The 27,273-nt window shown below is 43.0% G+C and overlaps 1 protein-coding gene across 3 annotated transcripts in view; it reads left to right on the top strand.

Annotated features, from left to right (window-relative positions):
- Nucleotides 1–3,660: 3,660 nt before the first annotated feature.
- TOPBP1 (DNA topoisomerase II binding protein 1) overlaps nt 3,661–27,273 on the top strand; it is a 43,703-nt gene continuing 20,090 nt past the window's right edge. For 2 of the 3 annotated variants that reach the window (XM_066628132.1, XM_066628131.1), the window contains exons 1-14: nt 3,661–3,745; nt 5,918–6,005; nt 7,664–7,798; nt 8,311–8,454; nt 10,357–10,538; nt 10,679–10,872; nt 15,550–15,729; nt 16,779–16,948; nt 17,170–17,333; nt 18,270–18,499; nt 19,395–19,687; nt 20,746–20,918; nt 21,460–21,671; nt 24,413–24,705. In XM_066628132.1, coding sequence (XP_066484229.1) covers nt 5,925–6,005; nt 7,664–7,798; nt 8,311–8,454; nt 10,357–10,538; nt 10,679–10,872; nt 15,550–15,729; nt 16,779–16,948; nt 17,170–17,333; nt 18,270–18,499; nt 19,395–19,687; nt 20,746–20,918; nt 21,460–21,671; nt 24,413–24,705 — 2,451 coding nt within the window. In that variant the 5' untranslated portion in view covers nt 3,661–3,745; nt 5,918–5,924. The remainder of the gene's footprint in view (nt 3,746–5,917; nt 6,006–7,663; nt 7,799–8,310; nt 8,455–10,356; nt 10,539–10,678; nt 10,873–15,549; nt 15,730–16,778; nt 16,949–17,169; nt 17,334–18,269; nt 18,500–19,394; nt 19,688–20,745; nt 20,919–21,459; nt 21,672–24,412; nt 24,706–27,273) is intronic. The other variant, XM_066628134.1, reaches the window with a different exon arrangement.

The following is a 27,273-nucleotide window of genomic DNA, read 5'->3' as shown; positions in this document are numbered from 1 at the left end:
ATTTTCTTTTGTCTGTCCTAACCCGCCCGACACTCAATTTTAGTGGATGTCCCCTGGTTCTGGTATTATGTGAGAGTGTAAAGAGCATCTCCCTATCCACTCTGTCCATCCCCTGCATAATTTTGTATGTCTCAATCATGTCCCCCCTCAAGCGTCTCTTTTCTAGGCTGAAGAGGCCCAAACGCTGTAGCCTTTCCTCATAAGGAAGGTGCCCCAGCCCCGTAATCATCTTAGTCGCTCTCTTTTGCACCTTTTCCATTTCCACTATGTCCTTTTTGAGATGCGGCGACCAGAACTGGACACAGTACTCCAGGTGTGGCCTTACCATAGATTTGTACAACGGCATTATAATACTAGCCGTTTTGTTCTCAATACCCTTCCTAATGATCCCAAGCATAGAATTGGCCTTCTTCACTGCCGCCGCACATTGGGTCGACACTTTCATCGACCTGTCCACCACCACCCCAAGATCTCTCTCCTGATCTGTCACAGACAGCTCAGAACCCATCAGCCTATATCTAAAGTTTTGATTTTTTGCCCCAATGTGCATGACTTTACACTTACTGACATTGAAGCGCATCTGCCATTTTGCTGCCCATTCTGCCAGTCTGGAGAGATCCTTCTGGAGCTCCTCACAATCACTTCTGGTCTTTACCACATGGAAAAGTTTGGTGTCATCTGCAAAATTAGCCACTTCACTGCTCAATCCTGTCTCCAGGTCATTTATGAAGAGGTTGAAAAGCACCAGTCCCAGGACAGATCCTTGGGGCACACCGCTTTTCACCTCTCTCCATTGTGAAAATTGCCCATTGACACCCACTCTCTGCTTCCTGGCCTCCAACCAGTTCTCAATCCACGAGAGGACCTGTCCTCTAATTCCCTGATTGTGGAGTTTTTTCAGTAGCCTTTGGTGAGGGACCGTGTCAAACGCCTTCTGAAAGTCCAGATATATAATGTCCACGGGTTCTCCCGCATCCACATGCCTGTTGACCTTTTCAAAGAATTCTATAAGGTTCGTGAGGCAAGACTTACCCTTACAGAAGCCATGCTGACTCTCCCTCAGCAAGGCCTGTTCGTCTATGTGTTTTGAGATCCTATCTTTGATGAGGCATTCCACCATCTTACCCGGTATGGATGTTAGGCTGACCGGCCTATAGTTTCCCGGGTCCCCCCTCTTTCCCTTTTTAAAAATAGGCATGACATTTGCTATCCTCCAATCTTCTGGCACCGTGGCCGTTTTGAGGGACAAGTTGCATACCTTAGTCAAGAGATCTGCAACTTCATTCTTCAATTCCTTAATAACCCTTGGGTGGATGCCATCAGGGCCCGGTGATTTATTGATCTTTAATTTATCAATGAGGTCTGAAACATCTTCTCTTTTAACCTCTATCTGACTTAACTCCTCGGTTAGGAGGGGCCGTTCGGGCAGCGGTATCTGCCCGAGGTCTTCTGCCGTGAAGACAGATGCAAAGAACTCATTTAATTTCTCTGCCATCTCTAAGTCTCCTTTTATCTCCCCTTTCCCTCCCTCACCATCCAGAGGGCCAACCGCTTCTCTGGCGGGTTTCCTGCTTCTAACATATTTGAAGAAGCTTTTATTATTCCCCTTAATGTTGCTGGCCATGCGTTCCTCATAGTCTCGCTTGGCCTCCAGTATCACCTTTCTTTTGCCACAGTTTATGTTCCTTTTTATTCTCCTCATTAGGGCAAGACTTCCATTTATGGAAGGAAGCTTCCTTGCCCTTCACAGCCTCTCTAACTTGGCTGGTTAGCCATGTGGGCACCCTCCTGGATTTAGTGGAACCCTTCTTTCTTTGCGGTATACACCTCTGCTGGGCCTCTATTACTGTTGTTTTAAGCAGCCTCCATGCACTCTGGAGAGATTGGACTCTTTTTACCCTCCCTTTCAACCTCCTTCTAACCAGCCTCCTCATTTGAGGGAAGTCCGCCCGTCGGAAGTCAAGGGTTTTTGTTAGAGATTTGCCTGGTATTCTTCCCCCAACGTGCACGTCAAAACGGATCGCAGCATGATCACTGTCATAAACACCAGTAAGAGGCTCAGGGCAGACAGGAAGGCTTATATGAGCTTGCGGAAAACGCATGCTGAAGCTCTGCGACTGAGCTTGCATTGCTGGTCTCACTGCCAGGCAGTGGGAGTCTGGGGGTCTCATGGGTACCACTGGATTCAAACTCAAGCACCACCACTAGTATGAGTACCACTGATTGAAAAACACTGTTCTAGATCACCTTTTGTAAAAGTCCCATAAAGTTAGGTGGGTCCCGACAGTGTCATGGGTCCTGGTGCCACAGTTTGGGAACCACTGCAACAGATAATCCGATTAGGGTATTTCCATTAGACATGCCCTGGCCAGCACATATGCATTTCCCCAAAGGCCCCATACATATTGGCAGAGGTGACAGTAAGATGCCAAGTTCCTGTACCAGTGTTATGTGTAAAACTTGGGCTCAGCCTGAGGAGGACCTGAGGGAAAACTGCTGCAGGAGAGGAGGCTGCAGTACCAGTGGAGGGAAGGTAGAGGCTGCTGTGTGCAAAGGCCTATAAAAGGGGCTGCACAAGGGAGAGCTGGATAGACCACCAGGGAAGCTCTGCAAAGAAGGAGCTGGAACAGAAAGCTGCAGGGAGACCACCAGGGAAGGACTGCTGAGCTGAGGAGAGAGAGCTGCAGCAAAGAGCCCCTGGGAGAGAGCCAGGGAGGAACTACCCAGCCCCTTTGCCTCAAGTCCTGCTGCTTCCTGCCTGCCTAGTGCCTGCCTCAGGTCCTCACTCAACTGGGAAAGATTTGGAACAAATTTATTTGGTTTGGTGTGGTTCAGGTTCCATTCCTCATAATAAAGCCTTAAACTTACGTTTTGGTTTCAGTGTCTCTGACAATCCTGCATCACACTAGGATAGATATATTATTACATCATTGCCTGTAACCCTTTGTAAGGAGATGCCATTTAAGACTGCAATCCTATCCACACTTTCCTGGGAGTAAGCCCCATTGACTACAATGGGGTTTACTTCTGAGTAGACACAGATAGGATTGGGCTCAGACTGCAATCCTATCCACACTTACCTAGGAGTAAGCCCCATTGACTGTACTGGAACTTACTTCTGAGTAGACATGTATAGGATTGGGCTCTTCAGCTGCAATCCTATCTACACTTTCCTGGGAGTAAGCCCCATTGACTCCAATGGGGTTTACTTCTGAGTAGACATGGCTAGGATTGGGCTCAGACTGTAATCCGATCCACAGTTACCTAGGAGTAAGCCCCATTGACTGTAATGGAACTTACTTCTGAGTAGACATGCCAGGCTTGTGCCCCAAGACTAGACTCCACTGTTGCTGCTGCAGTTTTCCTTATGAGAAGTTCTGCTTCTGCATTGAGCTGCACTCACACTAGGCTTCTTCCCAGCCAGCTCTTGCAGCGCCTGAGCAGAGAGGAGAAGCAGGGCTTCGCAGCTGAAAGCATTACAGTACTTAAAGCCCACCCCCTTCCCAGAACCCCTCCATCATTGCCAACTCTGCGGCCCCTTTAAGGGAGTCCAGTCAGAGGGGGTCATGTGACCGAGCGAAGACAGAAAGGGGACAAGCTCATGGGCGGGACTGCGGAGGACTCACGCATGCGCACTTGGTCTCTACCATCTTTCCCGCCAGCTGTCTAAAGACTTGGGTTCGGAGCTGGATTGAAGGATTTCAAAATCAACCGTCAAGAGAACGTTCGGAGCGGCGGGGGGGGGGTAAGGAGTGGGGGGGGGAAGCGCGCGCGCGCCACTCCCGCATTTCTCTGCCTCCCTCAGGGAGTTTCCTAGCAAGGCTGGCTCCGCCCCCTGCCCTCACCTGTGGAAGGGTCCCCACCTGTGGGGGGGGGGAGGAAGAGCAGGGAGGGTCTCTCTCAGTCACAGACATGCGTTGCAGGCTTCTAGAGGGAGGGGTGGAAGGGGGAGGCTCTGACCACTGGGGATCCTGGCCCTGATGGTGGTAGTGCCATAAAGGGGGCTTACTGGGCAGGGAAGACTACTAGGACCCTCTCCTCCTGTCTCTTTAAAAGGGGATTTATATATGTTATCCATCCTTCTTTTATGACCCTGCTCTTGTTCCTGTATTGCTTAAAGCAGTGGTTCCCAAACTGTGGGTCGGGACCCATTGGTGGGTCACCAAAGGGTGATAGAAAGATCAGATAACTAAGTCTGCAATCCTATCCACACTTACCTAGGAGTCAGCCCTATTGACTATAATGGGACTTTCTTCTGAGTAGACATGCGGAGGCTTGTGCTCTAAGGCTGCAATCCTAGCCATTTTCCAGAGAGTAAGCCCTATTGACTATAGTGGAACTTACTTCTGAGTAGATGTGCATAGGATTGGGCTCTAAGGCTGCAAACCTATCCACAGTTACCAGAGAGTATACCATTATACCATTAATGGTATACTGTATACCATGGTATACAGTGTACCATTGACTATAATGGGACTTCTGAGTATACATGCATAGGATTGGGCTCTAATTGCCTCAAGTCCTGAGGCTATTCACTGACAAAGTGTCATTTTAAAAAGTGGGTCCCGGTGCTAAAATGTTTGGGAACAACTGGCTTAAAGTGTTCTGTGTCTGATATACAGATCCTAAAATATAACAGTGTAGTGGGAAAAGTGAAATCATTTATCCTGCAATCTGAAGCTTGCCCAAGGTGTTTAGATAGTTGGTGTAGAAAATCCAAATGATTCCCCTACTATGGTAGTCCAACTATTATGAAAACTGAAACATGTGTATGTTTCTGCCCTTTTTATAGTATCTCAAAATTTGCTGCCTGCATTGGGCTGCCTTGCAGCAGGGTTGGTCATGCATGTTGCTTAAATATAAAGGAAAAAACAAATCCCAAAATGGTGAAAATGAATTAATCATTTTAAACTGCATTTGTGTCCTACCCGAGAATAATCCCGTTTTTATCGTTCCAACAGCCTTGTGAGGTAGGTTAGACTGAGAGAGTGATGGACTTAAGTGAACTTAATGACTCAAGGGATATTTGGACCCAATTCTTCTTAGGTTATCATTATATCTGTTTCATTGCAGATACTCTAAATGACACTGAGGGGGGGGTGGAGGGAGGGAATGCCTTCCTTTAACTGTCTAAATACTATTCCCAAAATAAACTACTTTAGTCTAAATTGGATTTTGTATCTTCGTTTTCATATAGCAAAATAAAAAAAAATCAAATCAGTTATTCTCAGGAGCACCAAAGCATCATCAATATTTGAGGAACTGTACCATGCCTGTCCAAAGAAATCATCTATTGTCAACAAGCCATCAGGCTCAATTAATGTGAACTTTAACAAACTGTCTTTGCTTGTTAGATGGGTAGCCTGCAAGATCCAGATATCCATGTCTGGAGAAGTACAAGAGTCTAGACGGAAAATATTCTATGCTCCACTTGCCATTTCCTTTGACAGCTCCCCTTTCCCACTCTCCCATTGAACAGTAAACAGTCTAGTTATTTGGGTGTGTGGCTATTTATCTCCATCCATATAAATAAATGTTACTGTGAATCTTTCAGGGTGTGCAGCATATTTAAAATTAAAAAAACAAAACCAAAAGGCCCACCAAATTCTGAGGATAAAATGCTAAGTTGTCGATTTCATGAGAAATTTTTCTCATGGGGTTGATTTAGGGCGGGGTGGGAGAGCCTGCCTGGAATTTCATGAGAAATTGACAACTAAAAATTTTCAGAGAAAAAGCATACGCTTCTGGTTGTAGTGTTTGATTGAATTTACCTCGTTTATTATCTTGTTTACCTTGTTTATGAACTGATCTGTGCCCTGAGTGCATAAAAATATGTATTTGGCAGAGATTATTGACCTGTTAATAGTTTATTTTTCTAAATAACAGTAAATGTGTGATTTTTTTCTTTCCTCATTAGCTCAACAATGAAAAGTAACAAAGAACCATATCTTGTGAAGTTTGTAAAGTCAACAGGAAATTCAGAATTTTTCCTTCAGGCCCTTGAGGTAACTTTATTTAGTACACGTTTAAGCTGATCAATGAATGTAAGTTGCCCACCAAATGTTAGTCAACTTTTTTCTATGTACCTGCAACTTTTTAATGTTAAGTACTTGTCAACATAATGACTTTTGTCAATTGAAATGTTGTATTTTACAGCACAGGTTAGGAGGTGGCTGGAATTCACAGTGGAGTAAAGGGATATTTACCCCCTTACTCCATGTCAAGCCCCAGCCACCCCTATGGGACCGCTTGCATCTGCGCCAGTGATTTTGCTGGCACAAATCCAAACAGTTCATATAAAGCTGCCAGGCAAAGGAGTGGGGCATTAGGATTTGGCCAGCACTGCTGTGGCTGATTCCCCCCCTTGGGCCTGATCCGCCCCCAATCTGCTCTACCCTCTCCCATAAAAGCTACCTCCCACCTCTGTTATGTTCTCCCACCACCCTTTCCCACCCTTGCGCTGGCCTACATGGGCTGGCACAAATACACTGTGTCCAGGGCTAGATCCGGTCTCCATTAGTCAGCACAGGCCTCTGTGCCAGCCCGGCTGACTCCTGAGTTGATGTAAATGTGCTTTATGGCACGTTCACAACACTCGGGAGTTGGTGCAGGGAGCCTGCACTGGCATAGCATGCCTTCAGGATTGTACTATTAGTATACTTAAATGTTTAATCTTCCTTCTTAAATTGTTAATCTGTACTTTAAATATAATAGTAATAGTGTTTGTATAGCTGTTTTAGAGTGTGTGAAATGCTTAACATGTATTACGTTGATGGTGGCATTAAATAATCTTGTAAGGTAAGTATTCTTATTTACATAGTATTGCTGGAGATCCATAGTGGAAAGGGGGCATCTTACCTAAGGCCACCCTCTTTGTCCTTGGCTCAATTGGGCCCAGTCCTATCCAACTTTCCAGCACCAGTACAGCTGCAGTGCAGCCCCGAGGAAAGGGAACAAATGTTCCCATACCTTGAGGAGGCCTCTGTGACTCCCTCCCCACCATAGGATGCAGTGCACACCCCACTGGCACCGGCACCAAAAAATTGGATAGAATTGGACCCTCAATCATCAGCCATTAGTTGCTTGCTTTACCTTATCTGTATTTGTTGCTTGAATTCTGCTCTGTTTTTGGAGGTAAACTCTGCTCTCTTCTGGAGGCAGTTGAACTGGTTATCCTCTTCTAGCGAATGCTCTTCACTGAGACTTCGGCTGCAATCCTATGCACACTTTCTTGGGAATAAATCTCATGGAATACAGTGGGACTTATAGAGTAGACTTGCATAGGATTATTCTGTTATTCTGTAAATTGTGACATGACCCAATTCTTCACAATACAATTTACTGAAACCAAAACCCAGTGTGGAGAATAGAGTCACATAAGACTGTGGTGGTGCACCATTAGATTCCAAACAGCTGAGACTGCATCAGCATCCTGAAGTATTTTATCTTGGGTTTCTTAGAATGTTGTTACTATTTGAGACCAGGAGATATGGCTATACTGACAATCTGAATTCAACTCAGAGAGTCCTGCCAAAAGCAACTTCTATACACGGTCTTGCATCTTGTCACATGACCACTGTTTAAACAATGATACCGTATATTAGAATACACTATGCTCATAAATTCAGAGAACACATAACTATTGCTTTTGCATACCTTACAGTCCATTAAAGAATTTCAATCAGAAGAATATCTCCAGATGCTTGAAGATGACGCTGCTTTGAGAATACGAGAGAATGACAAATCCCTTTATATTTGTGACCAGTTCAGTGGCATAGTTTTTAATCACCTTCAAAAGGTTTGCTATATTTTTGCTTATACTGAGATGCTTTTTACCTAAAGGAAAATGTTTGTCTATCTGATTCTATGGTAAACTTGTAGTCAGTGATTGTGTAAATAAAAATACACAATGACTATGCTGAGATAGCATCCTGAAAAACAGTATTTCCGTCAGAAAGCCGAAAAGAATGGCAAATAATGTTGAAGTAGTGATCTGCATGCTCATACAAATGTTATGAGTGGTTCATTCTACTCTGGTTATAGTTATTTCATGGATAGCAATTATATATATGATTTTTTTTCTTGTAAGCTTTGGCAATTTACTGTATATCAAGGCCACAGTTGTGTGGAGATTGCATGTTCTTTGTCATTTAAAGGAATCCAAAGCCATTCAGAGTTAAACAGCTATCCCCTTAGATTTTTTTTTTTAGTAGCTCGAGTGCTGCTTTGGACTATTTTGTGTGGGTGGGATGTTCTGCGGAAAAGGTATCCTATTGATCTTCTCGGTGTTATCTTTTTTTAAAATTTCAGCTTGGTTGTAGAATTGTTGGACCCCAAGTAGTCTTGTACTGTATGCAGAACCAAAGATGTGTTCCAAAGGCTGACTACCCAGTTTATAATATGACGATGGCTGATGTGACAGTGTCCTGTACAAGTCTCCAAAAAGAAACAAGGGTAACGCATTATGTAATCAATTGTGAAATTTATTTTCTAATCTAAATATATTTTCAGAGTTGCATCTGGCTTATTGTTAAACACCTAGTAATGGGAACAGGGAACAAAACTTTTTTTTCAAAATGCTCTGGCGCAGTGGTTCTCAAACTTTTTGGGAGCTTTACTCCCAAAGTAAGTCTTTGTGGGGGGGGGCAGCAAGTCACTTCCTGGCTGTGTTCACAAACTGGAAGTGGCTTGCGCTTGCTATTCCTGAAGATTCCAAGCCTCGGGGAGCCCTGCGGAGGGCTGCGCGGGGCTTCCTGCACCTCCTGCTGCTTGCCCCAATACACAGTAAGTAAAAGCAGCCCCCCTCACCCCACTTTGTGATGCGATCCTGGGGATTTGCGTCACTGCCTCCCCCTTTCCCCAGCCCCTTAAAGGGACGGGAGAAGCGTTACACAGACTGGTGAGTTGCGACCCACCAACTTGAGAACCACTGCTCGAGAGACAGTGTTTAATGTAAATATACATGCACCCATAGAAGCATAGAAAACAGAGTTCTTATCTCTATCCCAGATCTTTGCAATGAAAAGACCTTATTGTCATCATCATCTTTGATAGCTGTCAAACTTTTTAACCCATTTTTCCTGGCCTACAGGTGTACACATTTGATCCCTGTTGCATATATGCAACGTTGGGCAGAAATGGCTTTTAAAAAAACTAGTAATAAAGAAGTTCTGCAATTTGCTTAGGGAACTGAGAGCACAATCTCAAGCACTCTGTTGGAGGAGTGTGCTGTAAGGCACATCTGCCATGACTTAGGAGTTGGGAGGCTGGCTCAAGGATATGTGCCAGCCTCCCTGTGCCGGAGCAAGCCCTGGGCCGGTGCGTTCGTATGAGCCAACTCAGGTTGGCATGGGCGTCTGGGGAGGGTGGAACTGGAGTGTTCCGGAATGGGTCCAGGAGAGGGGCAGGTGAGCCCAGGAGAGATGTGGTGCCAGGATCTGGCACTTAGGCTGGATCCTAACCCCCCTCCCTGGAGGCCCAACCTAGTGTTGGGCTGTTCGAATCTGCACCATCTTTTTAGGTGGTGCAGATCAGAGTAGCCCCATTCAGGCTGCTGCTGCATTACCTGAGGTAAGGGGAATCAATTTCCCTTGTTCTGGGTTGCACCTCAGCCAGCCCCACCTCTGTACTGGATACAGGGCAGGCTGGTTAGCCTGCTTGTTCCAGCATGGTTTAGGATTGGGGTGTGTGTTCCATTGCATTAGGCTTTCACATTATTGAAATGTTTCTAAATGAAGTGCAAATCTATGGTTTTTAAAACTTAAAATATTAATATTTGTCCTTCCTCCTATCAGGGAGAGAGACTGTTCACTTTACGGCAGCATTTCAAACATTTGAAGACTATGTCTCTCCGCTAGCCTGCCCCAAACTACCTTTTTCCTTAAGTCAGAAGTGCTCACTTGCTGCTTGATTTTAGACTTGTTTTATTTATAAACACTCCTATAATTTCTGTTGCTTTTCTCTGAATCTTCTGTAGTTTTCCAGTGTTGGTTATTAAATCACAATAATTGCATATTTGAACATAATACTTGAGCTGCGTTTCTGCTAGAGTTACAGTAGTGAATTGTCTTTAATATTTATTGTGCTTTACAAATTCTCATGATTCATTTGTTTGACATAGGGCACAATCTTAACCCCTTATGTCAGCTTTCCAGCACTGACATAAGGGCAGTGCAGCTCCGAGGTAAGGGAACAAACATTCCCTTACTTTGAGGAGGACTCCATGAATGACACCCAACTGCAGGATGCAGCACATGTCCCATTGGCACCGCTGTGCCAGTGCTGGAAAGCACTGACATAAGGGGTTAGGATTGCGCCCTTGTTTGTCTTACCTAGCATATTTCTTCTTTTCTGTAGGAAGAAGTTCACAAGTATGTTCAGATGATGGGTGGCCGTGTATACAGAGATCTTAATGTATCGGTAACACATCTTATTGCTGGAGAGGTTGGAAGCAAGAAATACTTAGTTGCTGCTAATTTAAAGAAACCCATTTTGCTGCCATCTTGGGTGAAAACACTGTGGGATAGATCACAATGCAGGTAAGATAATTTATGTGTGTGAAAACATAACATTCTGTATTGACTTTGGTCACTCAAGCAAAACTTAGCAGAAAACCTGTTTTTATTTTTAATAACAAGAGAAGTAGTAAGAAATATTTTTATTCTTCTGTTTCCAACAGCATTATGAGATATACAGATATAAACATGAGAGACTTCCTGTGTCCTTTGTTTCGTGGCTGTACCATCTGTGTTACTGGCTTAAGCAGTGTGGATCGAAAAGAAGTCCAGTCCCTCGCTATTACCAATGGTGGTCAGTATACAGGGCAGCTGAAGATGAATGAAAGTACCCATCTTATTGTTCATGAGCCAAAAGGTAAAAACCACTTTAAAACAAATGTAATTTACTTGGTTTGAGTTCAAGAGGCTTCTTGCAGCCTTAGTAGCTTTTTAAGGGCCCAATTCTGTCCAACTTTCCTGCACTGCTGCAGCTGCAGTGCAGCCCTGAGGTAAGGGAACAAATGATGCCCCACTGCCCCGCTATGATTGCCCCACCATCACAGGATACAGTACATGCCCCATTGGCACGGCAATGCCTGAAAAATTGGATAGGATTGGCCCTAACTTTCTGTGCAGCAAAATAAACCAGTGCTCCATGTAGGGCTTCCTTTGAAAACATTCAGAACTGCAAATGGAGCTGAATGTTTCAATTAGTCTACTGAAGTGAGTACAGGACACGGATTGTGTTGTTCCACTGTTGTTTGATATTCCCTGGCTCCATTTTTGAGCATAGTTCAAAATGCAGGTCCATTACTTTTAAACTGCCCTTTAAATATCTCTATCCGTTGAGAAAATTAGCAAAAACCCTGTTTTGGTCCTGTTACCATCAAGGGAATGTGGGATGAGCTTTCTGAATGTTGCAACTTGGCTTTGACTCCCAGTTTGCAGAGTGTGGCTCTTATGAGGCTTTGGCTCCCAGTTTGAAGGCTTTCTGCTAGTTTGTTCAGACTGCTCTGTTTTGTCCAGGGCTTCCAATAATATTTCTCCTAGTTACTACTGTGTTCAGTATAATGTTACTGTGCTTTGGATTTCTACTGCTCAGGTTTTTACATTACAGGTGGGCCCCGATATGCGTTCCTGGCCCCTCTGCGGATACTGGAAACCGTGGATATGTGGGAACGTTATAAAAAAACTGTAGTGCCCCCCCACTCCCAATATAAATAACTTTTTATTTTTGTAGTTGTGTTGCAGCACAAGTGTTTCTTCCTTTACATTCTTGCTAAACCGAAGAACTGGATGTGCATGAAACTAGCCTGCCCACTACATAAAGAAAACTAACTGAATGTTTGTTGGTTACTTGCACATCCAGTTCTTCAGTTTAGCAAGAATGTGAAACATGTTGCAAGCACGACGACCAAAATTAAAGATACTGTTAATGGGTGCCCCCTCGACCTGAATCTGTAGATCCATAGATAATCGAATCTGCAGGTTCCATACCTGATCTGCAGATATGGGGCCTGCCTGTACTCAGTTTTTGTATTGCTTGGATTATTTTATGTAAACACTGAAGTTTTTAATTCTCTTGTATACTTTGAGGACCTTAGGTGGAAAAGTGGCCTAGAAATTAAAACAGACAATTTTTGAAAATGTCAGTTAAGATTTGTCACATGTGTGTAACCAATAAACAAATTCTGCAAGGCAACAGAAACGCCTTGCAGTCTGTACTTACAAGCTCTTTAGGTATTAGTTTCCCTTCTCCCCTAACCCTGCAGTTTTCAAACTCTCAGAGAGTTTGAATCCCGCAGTAAGTCTTTGTGGTGGTGGTGGGGAGGCAGCAGGGGCAGGGGGAAGACAGCGACGCACTCCCCAGGATTGCATCGCTCAGGGGGCTGCAGGGACAGGGGTGCACCCTCCAGTCCCCGCAGCAGCCGTCCCTGGGTGTGGGGAGCCAGGCGCGAGTGCCTCCAGGGTGCCTCCAAACTTTTCCGAGTGGTAAAGACCAGAAGTGATTGTGAGGAGCTCCAGAAGGATCTCTCCAGACTGGCAGAATGGGCAGCAAAATGGCAGATGCGCTTCAATGTCAGTAAGTGTAAAGTCATGCACATTGGGGCAAAAAAAATCAAAACTTTAGATGTAGGCTGATGGGTTCTGAGCTGTCTGTGACAGATCAGGAGAGAGATCTTGGGGTGGTGGTGGACAGGTCGATGAAAGTGTCGACCCAATGTGCGGCGGCAGTGAAGAAGGCCAATTCTATGCTTGGGATCATTAGGAAGGGTATTGAGAACAAAATGGCTAGTATTATAATGCCATTGTACAAATCGATGGTAAGGCCACACCTGGAGTATTGTGTCCAGTTCTGGTCGCCGCATCTCAAAAAAGACATAGTGGAAATGGAAAAGGTGCAAAAGAGAGCGACTAAGATGATTACGGGGCTGGGGAACCTTCCTTATGAGGAAAGGCTACGGCGTTTGGGCCTCTTCAGCCTAGAAAAGAGACGCTTGAGGGGGGACATGATTGAGACATACAAAATTATGCAGGGGATGGACAGAGTGGATAGGGAGATGCTCTTTACACTCTCACATAATACCAGAACCAGGGGACATCCACTAAAATTGAGTGTTGGGCGGGTTAGGACAGACAAAAGAAAATATTTCTTTACTCAGCGCGTGGTCGGTCTGTGGAACTCCTTGCCACAGGATGTGGTGCTGGCGTCTAGCCTAGACGCCTTTAAAAGGGGATTGGACGAGTTTCTGGAGGAAAAATCCATTATGGGGTACAAGCCATGATGAGTATGCGCAACCTCCTGATTTTAGGAATGGGTTAAGTCAGAATGCCAGATGTAGGGGAGGGCACCAGGATGAGGTCTCTTGTTATCTGGTGTGCTCCCTGGGGCATTTGGTGGGCCGCTGTGAGATACAGGAAGCTGGACTAGATGGGCCTATGGCCTGATCCAGTGGGGCTGTTCTTATGTTCTTATGTTCTCCCCAGGTCAGGGAAAGTGAGAGTGGAGACATTGCGCTCTGCCTCCGCAAAACCGGAAGCAGAGCGCTATCTCTCCACACTCACTTTCCCTGACCTGGGGAGCCCTGCAGGCATTCATACCCGGCTCCCCACACCCAGGGACGGCTGCTGCAGGGACTGGAGGGTGCACCCCTGTCCCTGCAGCCCCATCAGAAGGGAAAGTGGAGCAATCGCGCTCTGCTTCCGGTTTAGTGGAGCGGGGTGCGATTACCCCGCTTTCACTTTCCCTGACCTGGGGATCCCTGCCGTAGGTCGTGCAGGGCCCCCCGCACCCCTGGAAGGCTGCAGGAGGCTTGGGCAAGTGTACCTAAGCCCCTGCAGCCCCCCTGAGTGGCGCGATCCCCATTATCGCGCCGCTGCCTCCTCCCTGCCTCCTGGCTGCCCCTGCCCCTTAAGGGGAAAGGGACCAGGACCCTCAGGCTGGGGTGTCGCGACATCCCAGTTTGAATACCACTGCCCTAACCTAATGAGATCAGAAGCAATCCTCTGCACCTTCCTGCATGTTAAATAAGGGGTTTCAATATCCAAGGTTTGAGAAGATCCCACATATGCTGAAGGAAATACTGCTCTTTAAATGCTGTCTTCTGATAGGCTGAATTCTTAAACATGCTTCTTAGGAATAAGCCCCATTAAACACAGTGAAACGTTACTTCTGAGTGGTATGTGCTTTGGATTACACTGATGTTGAGAAAACGTAACTTATTTCAGCCATCTAAACAGCAATTTTTGTATTAACTTTCCTTAAGCCTTGTTTATGTTATCATTAGCAAGCTTGCATGTGATCATATAATTTAGTCTGGCTCTTTCCACAGCATTTTAATGATGCAAAATGATTGAAGTCATTTCTGTTGCCATGAAGAGCCTGTTCATTAGTTAGTCAAATAGCACAGTGTAACATCAGTATAAAGATCTTGACCAACCACAACATGTTAAATTGAAAGCCAGGTACTACAGCTACCTTGAATTTGCGCACTGACTTGGATGTAGTGAATTCAGTATATATGTGCTGGCATGTAAAAGCCAGAGCCCTGTAGAAAACATGTGGTGTGTGTCTCTGATTCTCTACTACAGTGTTTCTCAAACTGTGAGTTGGGACGATTTCAGGTGGGTCCCCATTCATTTCAAAATTTTATTCTTAATATATTAGACTTGATACTACCATGGTATGTGACTGCATTTGGGGAAATGTTACGGACCTGTACTTTTAATAAGCTACTATGTATATTCTTTTAACAATGATAGTCAATGGGACTTATTCCTGGGTAGAATTGCAGCCTAGGATAGTTAAAAATTTTCCTGCTTGATGATGTCACTTCCGGTCATGACATCACTTCCGGTGGGTCCTGACAGATTCTCATTTCAAAAAGTGGATCCCGATGCTAAATGTGTGAGAACCACTGCTCTACTAGCTTTACATTTTTCACTTATAATATTAGTTTAGTTTTAAATAATTTGTTTAGTATAAATAACAAGTTTAGTTTTAAGTAACTAGTTAAATTGTTGTGTTTTGATTGCAAATACTTTCTTCAGTTTTTTCATGATGGTATTTTAAAATAATTTGAGTGAAATCCAAATAAAACCCAAAGAATGAAATTTAAAAATGGAGGATGTTCTTTTTTTTTTAATGCTGAAACACGTGGCACAATTTAACTCATTCCCACTTTACCTGTAACCATGGATATTTTTGCTATACTGGCAGTACTTTACACAGGCACAGCCATGTAGTTCCAGTGCTGGGATAGGTCTGAGGATTTGTATTTCTGCAATAGCAAGCACCACATCTCCATGTGTCAGTGCAGCTTCTTTTTAAGGATTAAGCTGTGTAAAAATTGTATTGCAGTGAGCATATAAAGGGGGGAGAATAGTTGGTTTTAACATCTCATACACTTTAGACCTTAGAAAATAATGACTATTCTGGTGATGCTTGCTACATGTATTAATATACCCTAATATGCTCTATGCAGTTTCAATTTCTCAGATAAATTTTATTTGAACATTAATGGTAAGTGTGCTTCTTTTTGTTTATGGAAAGGCCAGAAATATGAGTGTGCAAGAAGGTGGAATGTTCACTGTGTATCTATCCAGTGGCTTTTTGACAGTATCGAAAAGGGATTTTGCCAGGATGAATCAGTGTATGCAGTGGAACCTGGACAGAAGCAACAGAATTCACCCAACACATCAACTCCAACGAATGAAACTAGCAAACCTGGTAGTGAGTCATGCTCTATAATATTTACACTAAAACACTAATGCTTCAGTCCTATACACACTTTCCTGGTAGTGAGTCCCACTGAAGACAATGGGACTCACTCTGAGTAGAAAAGCATAGGATTGTGCTCTGTCCCCTAAATATGTACTGGTTATGTTCCAGGAGTCTGTACGTAAATTGAAATGTATGCAGCTTGAAACATCTAGTTCATTATGGCCCAGTGCGATCATATCTGTGAAAGCACCACTAAAGGACATGCTGTGCCTGCACAGAAGTGCAGACATGGACTTTCTTAAAATGTAACATAACATAGACGTCCATACGATGTCCATAGAGTCGTATGTATTTCCTGTGCTTACTTTCTGGCTTGTCATTTTGTCTGGCTTGTCAGTGTGGTTTACAATGTTTAGAAATTCTAGAATGTCAACAAAAAATTACAAGAGAGAAAACAGAGTTGTCTTAGACCATGGATTGTTCCTTTTGAAGCTGATAGAAAAAGGTCCTTGGCCTATGTATCTCTTTGTCTTAAGATGGTTTTTATAAGCATACATTCTAGCGTTCTTGATAGCATTGTGATTTCATTATGATCCCAGTCTTGGAAATGTTTGGTCCATAAATATTTGGAAGACCCACATATTATCTGCAGGTCAGATAAAGGACAAACTTCCTGAGGTCAAATCAATAATTTTTGGTTTTTTAACAGATGGCTACATTATCTGCAATCTTATCCAAGTCCTGTAGGCATTGGTTATTAGTATATTGTGGATAAAATTGCATACCTATCACTGATAGAAGTAACAAAAGTTTGTAAATAGAATGTTGAGTGTCTTCTGTAACTGTGAAAGTCTGAATGCATTGCTGGTAGACCACACTGTATTTTGGTGTAACAACACTGTATTTTGGTGTGACAACAAAGTCTAAAATATAATGTTCATTGGCATTTTTATTCTTTTAGTTCCTATGTCCAAATCATAAAACAAAGTCACAGATGACACAATTACGCACTTTCGTAAACCATCTCCAACTCTGAATTTATCTGATTTTTTTAATAGGTCGAATGCTTTCAGATGTTAGCCATATTTCAAATATCAGCTTAAGTGGCGTTAATGAAACAACATGCAGCTCTGTTTTGAATAGTAGACTGGATCCTGCTTCTGATGACCTGATCAACTTGGATATTAGCTCTTTGCAAGCTCCTGAAGATGTACTAGATGGATGTAGGGTATGTTTATCAGTGCGCGTGAAATTACCCAAATAATTATAAAATTATAAAAATTTTATAAACTAAAATTTGTAGCACTGTGTGAGTTATGAGTGTTTAAAAGTACACAACCAGTGGATACAAGGGGTATCCTAATATCTTGCAGGAAAGAAATTATAACAATGGGCAACTGATTCCACAAATAAGTGCAACATACATTTTGCCCTTACTTTTCCTTCCAGATTTACCTCTGTGGCTTCAATGGCAAGAAACTAGATAAGATGAGAAGGCTTATTAACTCTGGAGGTGGTGTTCGTTTTAATCAGCTCAATGAAGATGTCACACATGTCATTGTGGGTGATTGTGATGATGAACTAAAACAGTTCTTAAAGAAGTCAGCACAGAGGTATGGATAACTTTCACGAGCATATTTCCTTCCTTTAAAATGTAGCAACAAACAATTTCACCTAAAATTCCAAAATTTCACCTAAATTAAATTAAAATTATAAATTTCATCTAAAATAAAAAATCCACATTCTGTATTCATTTCTGTATAGTGGAGAGGATATTGCTCAATTGTAATTTAAGCAAGAAAAAATTAGGCTTTAGATCAGGGATTCCTAAACTGGGGCATCGCAACGTCCTAGCCATAGAAGCCCCGTCTTTGCCCCCTTAAGGGGCAGGGCGATGGCAATGGCAGAGATGTGATCGCTGTGATCATGCTGCTGTTGGGCACAGTAGCATTTTTTAAAATCTATCTCTGGCAGCGCCAGCCCTCCAGAGGGAGTGGTGAGCCAGCGGTCCCCTCTGCAAAGGGCTCCCCAAGCCTCAGAACAGCTAAAAATAGCAATCGTGACCCGCTTCTGGTTTGCGATTGCAAAACTGGAAGTGGTCGCAATAACTATTTTTAGCTTTTCTGAGGCTTTGGGAGCCCTGCTGCTTTAGATGGTTAAATGAAAGTGACTCTTTTATAGACTTGCTGTCCACTAGCCTCGTTTTCTGTTGAATTCTGGATATGCACGTTGTGTTGAACTTGTAAGGCACAGGAATATGGATTATTATTGCCATCATATACAGTAACTCTTTTCCTAAAGGCAAGTTTGGTAGCAAGCTTCTTAATTTGTATGGTGGGCTGAGTTTTAAAAAACAAGCCAACGAATAATAGACATAGTGAAAAAACTGTGTTATAGACCTCTCAAACCTGTGTGCCACTTTTTTATGTTCAAAAATATTTTCTGGTCTGGATTTTATAGCAGAAATGAAAAAATATAGGTGGTCGCTCTAGAAAGGATATATTTTTTCCTGTCCATTGAAATTGATGTTTGTTTTTTTAAAAAAATAGGCCATATGCTGTGACTGCCAAGTGGCTTTTGGAATGCTTTAGAAAGGGTTATTTACTACCTGAGGAACAATACATTCCTGCAAGTTACCAGTCAGTGAACACTCCAATTTTGGAACACCCTGTTACCAAAGGAAATAGTCTTTCCAAGGAAAAATCCGTGAATACTTTGCAGACTCAGAAAGCTGATGAGGAACTTCTTTCCCAATACATAACTAATGATTCTACAGTAGGTGAGATGTGTCCCTGAATCCTTTCCCTTACTGGCTCCTTATTCCTTTGTATTTATAGCTCACAGCCTATGTAAGGTTTTTCCAGATCTGATTGACCTCTATTTCTTTTCAATCTCCATCACCTTTTCCTTCAGGCTTCTATCACTTCTCATTATTCTCCTCGGGGACTGGCTGTTCAGCCTGCTGCCTATTTTGCTGTCTTTTCAGACACCTTCTTGGGTGATGAAGCCATTAATTCCTTTACCTTATGAACCTTTTCACTCATTGTTCCTATCTGCCAGGGCTTCTTATTTCTGTGCTCCCCATCCTGGAAACACTGCATGGGCCCTCTGTGCAGTTCTTAGAATTGTGTTTTACAGGAAAGTGATGTCTTCACTTTCTTCACAGAAGCTGCTCTGTTTGTTGTCATTCTTTAACAAAACTTTTATCATTTAGAAAGTGTCTCAATATTCTTTTAATATTGGTGTAGCTCTGTCGGTGACGATGATGGGTTTGCAGGCATGTGATATGTGACTGTTTGTTCAACTATTGATATATGAAACACACAGAAAGTTTGTCATAAGTATGCATGGCATGCTTTTAAAATACCTTCTTGGTGCTGCTGCTTCACAACGTACATTTGTTTTGTTCAGGCTTCTGCAGGAGCTCCATTCAGCATTCCCTGAAGCAGGTGAAGTTTGGAAGCAGTGCCTGATAGATTGCAGCTATTAAAAAATGTAATGTCAGCAATATTTTGCAGGTAGAGAAGTGATTGGAATCTATTAAGCTAAAGTTCTGTAGAAATAATGTTGACTTGGAGAACGCTTTCTACCTTGCATCAACAGCACATCTTCACTTTTCTGTTTTATATATTTTTTCTGAAGTCAAATTGTAATATTTTTTATTTTTCTTCCAGCTGATAATGGTGATCATACTGATATTAATCACACTGCCTTTAAGGAAGCTGCCAACTGCAGTTCCTTGACAGAGACTTCTGCAGTTGTTGAAAGAGCTTTGTTCAGCAGAAAGAGGTTTCTTCTTCTGGGTTTTGGTGCAGAGGATGAGTCTTGCATAAGAGATCTGATTGAAGAGAATGCTGGGAAGGTTCTACCCCAACAAAATAAAGCAATTGCTGACTATGCAGTAGTTCCTCTATTGGGGTGCAAGGTGGAGTCAACTGTAGGCGAAGTGGTTACAAATACGTGGTTGGTAAGAACAAGTCATAAGATACTATCTTGAATGTATAAGCAAAAAGTAAATGTAATCAGTAAGATTTTTCCTTATTTATAGATTTTCTAATCTGCACTGAAGTTTTTTCATATACCTGTATTATGAATATACCAAACTAGAAATCTAATTTCTTTCTGGGCACAATCCTAACCTGACGTTAGGCTGGCCCAAGTCCTTGGGCCGGTCTGGGAGGGTCGCAAACGTGCCATAAAGCATGTTTACGCCACTGTGGGAGGAAGCCAGGCCAGCATGCCCAGAAGCGCCGCCCTGCGGAGGCCGATGGAGGCCTCTGCACCAGCTTCCTCCCAGCTCCTTGTGTCGGCTCAGATGAGTGACAGGTAGGCGACTCAGAAGGGTGACAGATAGGTGTAGGGGAGGCGGGGAGGGTGAGGGAGGGAGGCATTCCTGGGCAGGGGGAGGGAGGGCAATGGGCGGCCCCTGGGGTAGGTGGGCAGGGAGTGGGAGGCGGGTCTGGGATCTGGCAGTTATGCTTTTCAACAGAAAGCTCACAAAGCAGGTTACAGAGAAAATCAAAAAATTAATGGCTCCCTGTTCCAATAGGGCTCGCAATCTAAGAAGATGCCAAAGAACACTAGCAGACAACCACTAGTAAAGACACTGCTGGGGTGAGGAGGGCTAGTTACTCTCCCGTTGCTAAATAAAAGAGGCACACCCACTTGAAAAAGTACCTCTTACCCAGTTTAATATGGGGTAATATGAGGAATAAAAGGAAGATGGAATCAAAGATGACCCTCAAGAAATATCTGCGATTACTAGAAATATACCATTGTTTTAAATATGAAAGCATTGGTTAATTTTCTGATTGTGTGCTTAAGCTAGCCAGTTCATAAAAATAAATGCATGACAACTCATAGAGTTTTGGGTTGGGACTTTAAGATCTTCAAATAATCCATCCTATATAGAGTGGATTCCATCCTATATAGAGAGGCTTGTTGTCTCAGAACCTCTGTATTGCTGCTGCTGCAAGAATTTCTACATTGCTTCATAATTTTCGTTTTTATATACTTCATTGTTAGGTGATGTGTGTAGAACAGCAGGTCCTTCTAGATCTACACTCAAGTCCACTTTTCACTCCAGTGCCTATGAAGGAAGGAAGCACCCCACTGGAAAAATGTGTTTTGTCTTTCAGCCAGTTTAGCGGAGCAGAGAGAGACTCTTTAATATACTTGGCAAATCTGCTTGGGGCAAGGTATGTGGTATGCTGTCACTTCTGTTTAAATTTTGGCATCTAGTATTGTAAAACCTACTGAAATATTAAGAGAGGAGAGAATTTGTAAGCTTTTAAGTAAGATTCCAGTCAGCAATGGAAATTACTCTGAACTATAAAAACGTATGTTTTGCAGTCTTAGGGCACAATCCTAACCCCGTACGTCAGTGCTTTCCAGCACTGACATAAGGGCAATGCAACTCTGAGGTAAGGGAACAAACATTCCCTTACTTTGAGGAGGGCTCCATGAGTGACACCCAACTGCAGGATGCATTGCATGTCCCATTGGCACCGCTATGCCAGTGCTGGAAAGCACTGACATAAGGGGTTAGGATTGCTCCCTTAGAAGACCCCAAAGAGTATGTTTATAAAATCTTGCAGATTTTATTTTAAGATAATTCTACAGTGATTTTTGTAATGTGGAGTAAGGTGTAACAACAACATAGAAAATATTACCACAGATTTTGTTTTAAGATTTATACTAAGGTTTGGTAAGGAAGTGTTAATCTGATTTTAATTCCAGGGTTCAGGAATTCTTTGTGAGAAGAGCCAATCCAAAGAAGGGAATGCATGTCAGCACCCATCTGGTTGTGAAACACCCAGATGGCTCAAAGTACGAAGCTGCAAAGAAGTGGAACCTTCCTGCTGTTACTGTGGCTTGGCTGATGGAGTCTGCAAGGACAGGAAGGAAAGCTGATGAGAGCAAGTTCTTTATTGACAATGTCATCACTGAAGGTTAGTTAAACCTGAGGCTCCGTGGGTGTGCATTATGCGAGAAGTCATAGATTTACACTCCATTCCTATACGTGTCTAGTCAGAAGTAAGTTCCATTGTGGGGACTCATGCCGAATTCCAAAATGTTAATATTAGAAGCACATGATCTACAAATAGGCTGGCACACATTCCTGTTTTATGATAAAGTTAAACAACATGGATATTTTAGACAACACATTTTAAGAAGATCTTTAATTTGGATATGGGAACAGATAAAATACAAAATATACTCTAAATTACCCAAATGGATAAAACTTCTTGAAATTGCAACTAATCCAAATTGGATTTAAAAAGACCAAAATAGAACATACATGACTTGTTGAATATTAAAGGAGAGCTTTTAAGTAAAACTGAGTTAGAAGAGAAAGGAATAAATTTGGATTGGTGGAACGAAATGCAAATAAGAGTAAGAATATGAGACCAAAAAATAGGTTTTTATGAAGAAGATATAAGTTTCGATATAATATTTTTGATTGATGAGGGAAAATATATTTAAAAAATGTACATCTGCTTGAGATAAGAATGGAGGATGAGACAGTTAAAGATGCAATGGTGCGCTGGGCAAAAAGAATTGGATATGATATACCGATTGACGACGAAACAAATTTGGAATATAAATATTAAGATAACTAAAGCGGTATCTTTTAAAGAAAATTTAAATAAAAAGTTTTATAGATGGTATTTAACTCCAGAGAAAATAGCAAAAATGTACCCTGGGTCATCAAACTAGTGTTGGAAATGTAAAGAGATTGAGGGAACTTTTTATCATATGTGGTGGACATGCGAAAAAGCAAAGAAATATTGGAAAATGATACATAAATTGTTACAGGAGATATTGAATTGTGTATTACCATTCAAACCGGAAATATTCCTCCTAAATGTGACATCAGAAATTAAAGACTAATATAAGAAACACCTTTTTGTACAGTGGCAAGAATATTGTATGTGCAAAAGTGGAAATCTACAGATGTTCCAACTAGAGAAAATTTAATAGATAAAATTTATGAAATAGCAGAAATGGAGGTTTTAACAGAAAGAATGAAGGAGAGAGATTTAGGTAGAGTAAGAAGATACTGGAAGCCTTTTTATGACTGGATAGATAACTTTAGTTAAACAATATTGACTGTTTAGATAAATCATTAATTAGTATAATGACAAATATGACTTTTGTATTGATGAGTATTTTTCTTTTCAGTTGTTGTTGATTTCTTTTGTTGGAACAATGCATGTTGTAATCTATGGCCAATACCCTCATGTGTAACCTGTGTAGTCCTAGCCCTAAGTCTAACCCATTTGCCTCACCTGTATCTGTAATAAATAAATAAACTCTGCACACAAAGAAGTTCCATTGAGTTAATTTCCACCTGAGATGTACTCCCAGGTAAGTGTGCATAGGATTTCAGCCTTAACCTGTCCTTCTCTGACATTCTGATAGGAAATGTTTTCTACCAATACCTTTATAGCATGTTTTATAGATCCAGGGTCCTTAAGCCACCAATAGTAATACTTACAGTATTGGAACTACTTGCTGGGTCCATTTATTGTTAAATTTTGGGTCCATGAAATTTTTAGACTTTTTGAACTCTTTTGGGGATTTAGAATGTTTTCATAGTGCTATAAATCTACATGCTGGAGAGTTATTGTTCATATAAATACTACAAATAATAAAACAGAAGTGCAGCTTGCCACTCCTTTGCTGCCATTCTGACTCCCCAGCAAAGCAGATGAATGGGGGTTCATAAACCTCACTATAGGCAGTGCTGTTTTCCCACTTTAAAAAAAAGGTTAATGTGGCTTCTTAACTGCATTATCCAGTTCTTAAACTTGTGGAAGATACAGCCAAAATATCTGTCGGATGCTCGTTTCAGTTTGGGAAAGGAAAAGGCTAGTAACTATAGTGAGAGCAAGTGTTGCCTAATCTTATAAGACTTGGAGAGGTGGTGCATGCAACTGCAATCTACTGTAGCTCTCTTTGCCTGGGATGGAGAGATAATTGCAGTTGCTGCTTCCAGTTCCAATTGTCTGTTTCTCTGTTTAGATTCCATAGGATAAGCCAGCGGTTCTCAAACTCCCAGAGAGCTTGAGAATCGCTGTAAGTTCAAACTTTAGAAAGTGAAAGCGAAGCGATCATGCCCTGCCCCCAGTTTGCAATCGCAAACCGGAAGTGAGGCACGATCGCTCTGCTTTCACTTTCTGAAGCTTGGGGAGCCTTACAGAGGGTCACGCAGTGCTCCCCACACCCCTGGGAGTCTGCTGCAGGGACTGGTAAGCACCTGCCAGCTCCTGCGCCCCCCATAGCGATGTGATCCTGGGGATTGCGTCGCTGCCTTCCACCCATCTCTGCCCCTTAAAGGGGCAGAGTCCAGGGCCCTCTGGCTGGGTTGTTGCGACAACCCAGTTTGAGAACCACTGGGTTAAGCCAACATCAGTGTAACAATCTTATACAACTGATTATGAAACATTCTCTCCTTTTTTTTTTTTGCACTCTACTGTGAACCCCTTAAGCATGATTTAAACATCCTAACGTTTAATGGTGTGCAGCAAATGGAGATGCGAACGTTTTTTGTTTGACATATAGGGACCAATGCAGCAATGTTAAATGCAAATTGTACAACAGGCATTAATCTGTATTATAAAATAAAGTGTTAGAATACAAAAACTGTATTGAAGAAGGAAATGTGTCTTAATTGTATGTTTTTAAGGGAAAGAAGAGAACTTCACAAATCAGTCAGTCAAGACAGATGCAGCATCTTCAAACACACCTGATCGACCTACCAGTCTCTTTGAAACTGGAACAAGAACAGTTGTGACACCACTTGATATGAATCGGTTCCAGAGTAAAGCTTTTAAGACTATTATCTCACACCATGTTGGTGAAAAGGCAAGTCCTTCTGCACAGGGCAAGCCATTACAGAAAGAGCCATCCCTGCATCTGGACACGCCATCCAAATTTCTATCTAAAGACAAACTATTCAAGCCTTCTTTTGATGTCAAGGTATTGATTCCAATATTACGTATTTTGGAGTAGGATGTGTGCAGTTGCCTGTAGCTCCTAGAATGTCAGTTTAGAATGGATATCATTTTGCTTATCAGTCAGAATTTTGCTGTGACTTGAAAGGAAATGGGATATACGTAGTTTGTGCTCAGTTGTTACCATGTTGTGTTACCTCTAATATATGTTAAGGCAAAAACATCAAAAATAATTTATGCAGTAAAATGTGAATCCTTCTCCTTGTAATCTTACAGTACTAAAAGGGTTTTTACATGCCTGGAATATGAAGTGTTGGTGTAAATCAGGGGTACTCAACCTTTGTTACTAGACAGTGCTGGGGGAGAGGTAGCGGCTGTGGTGCATGTCGGCACCAACGACGTGGGCAAGTGTAGCTGGGAGGTCCTGGAGGCCAAATTTAGGCTTTTAGGCAGGAAGCTGAAAGCCAGGACCTCAAAGGTAGCGTTCTCTGAAGTGCTACCTGTTCCACGCGCAGGGCCAGCTAGGCAGGCGGAGATCAGGGGTCTCAATGCGTGGATGAGACGGTGGTGTAGGGAGGAGGGGTTTAGATTCGTTAGGCACTGGGGAACGTTTTGAGACAAGCGGGGCCTGTACAAGAGGGACGGGCTCCATTTGAACCAGAATGGAACCAGACTGCTGGCGCATAACATTAAAAAGGTGGCAGAGCAGCTTTTAAACTGATCCCTGGGGGAAGGCCGACAGGAGCCGAGGGGCATCCGGTTCAGGACTCCTCATCCCTATGGGATGAGGATGGGGAGGTTAGAGAACAACAAGACAAAGGCAGGGTAGGAGAAGAAATTGGGAAAGGTAGGGTGATGGGATGTGATAGACGGTTTGGCACAATGAGAGGATGCGGGGACAAAGGAGCGAATAAGCAGCCCATCCTGGGGCATTCCGTGTATAAATGCTTTTATGCGAATGCCCGAAGTCTACGAGCAAAGGTGGGAGAACTGGAATGTCTGGTGACAAGGGAAAATATTGACATAGTGGGCATAACGGAAACCTGGTGGAATGCGGAGAATCAGTGGGATACCGCAATCCCGGGCTATAAACTCTACAGGAGGGACAGGCAGGGGCGTGTTGGAGGTGGGGTGGCCCTTTATGTTAAGGAAGGGATAGAATCCAGCAAAGTAGAGATTGAAGGTGGGTCCGACTCCACCGTAGAATCTCTGTGGGTTAAATTACCAGGCTTGTGCAGCAATGTAATACTGGGGGCGTGCTATCGTCCTCCAGACCAGAAATCGGATGGGGACCTTGAAATGAGGAAACAGATCAGGGAGGTGACAAGGAAGGACAGGGTTGTAATCATGGGGGACTTCAATTATCCTCATATTGACTGGGTCAATTTGTGTTCTGGTCACGATAAGGAAACCGGATTTCTTGACGTGCTAAATGACTGTGGCTTAGATCAGCTAGTCACGGAGCCCACCAGAGGACAGGTGACTCTGGATTTAATTTTGTGCGGTACGCAGGACCTGGTTAGAGATGTAAACGTTACTGAGCCATTGGGGAACAGTGATCATGCTGCGATCCGTTTTGACGTGCACGTTGGGGGAAGAATACCAGGCAAATCTCTAACAAAAACCCTTGACTTCCGACGGGCGGACTTCCCTCAAATGAGGAGGCTGGTTAGAAGGAGGTTGAAAGGGAGGGTAAAAAGAGTCCAGTCTCTCCATGGAGCATGGAGGCTGCTTAAAACAACAGTAATAGAGGCCCAGCAGAGGTGTATACCGCAAAGAAAGAAGGGTTCCACTAAATCCAGGAGAGTGCCCGCAATCCAGGAGAGTGCCCAAGTTAGAGAGGCTGTGAAGGGCAAGGAAGCTTCCTTCCGTAAATGGAAGTCTTGCCCTAATGAGGAGAATAAAAAGGAACATAAACTGTGGCAAAAGAAATGTAAGAAGGTGATAGGGGAGGCCAAGCGAGACTACGAGGAACGCATGGCCAGCAACATTAAGGGGAATAATAAAAGCTTCTTCAAATATGTTAGAAGCAGGAAACCCGCCAGAGAAGCGGTTGGCCCTCTGGATGGTGAGGGAGGGAAAGGGGAGATAAAAGGAGACTTAGAGATGGCAGAGAAATTAAATGAGTTCTTTGCATCTGTCTTCACGGCAGAAGACCTCGGGCAGATACCGCTGCCCGAACGGCCCCTCCTGACCGAGGAGTTAAGTCTGATAGAGGTTAAAAGAGAAGATGTTTCAGACCTCATTGATAAATTAAAGATCAATAAGTCACCGGGCCCTGATGGCATCCACCCAAGGGTTATTAAGGAATTGAAGAATGAAGTTGCAGATCTCTTGACTAAGGTATGCAACTTGTCCCTCAAAACGGCCACGGTGCCAGAAGATTGGAGGATAGCAAATGTCACGCCTATTTTTAAAAAGGGAAAGAGGGGGGACCCGGGAAACTATAGGCCGGTCAGCCTAACATCCATACCGGGTAAGATGGTGGAATGCCTCATCAAAGATAGGATCTCAAAACACATAGACGAACAGGCCTTGCTGAGGGAGAGTCAGCATGGCTTCTGTAAGGGTAAGTCTTGCCTCACAAACCTTA

Source organism: Tiliqua scincoides, chromosome 5 (genome assembly GCF_035046505.1).
Source record: "Tiliqua scincoides isolate rTilSci1 chromosome 5, rTilSci1.hap2, whole genome shotgun sequence".
NCBI classification, from domain to species: domain Eukaryota; kingdom Metazoa; phylum Chordata; class Lepidosauria; order Squamata; family Scincidae; genus Tiliqua; species Tiliqua scincoides.
This window is presented reverse-complemented; position numbering and strand designations above follow the sequence as displayed.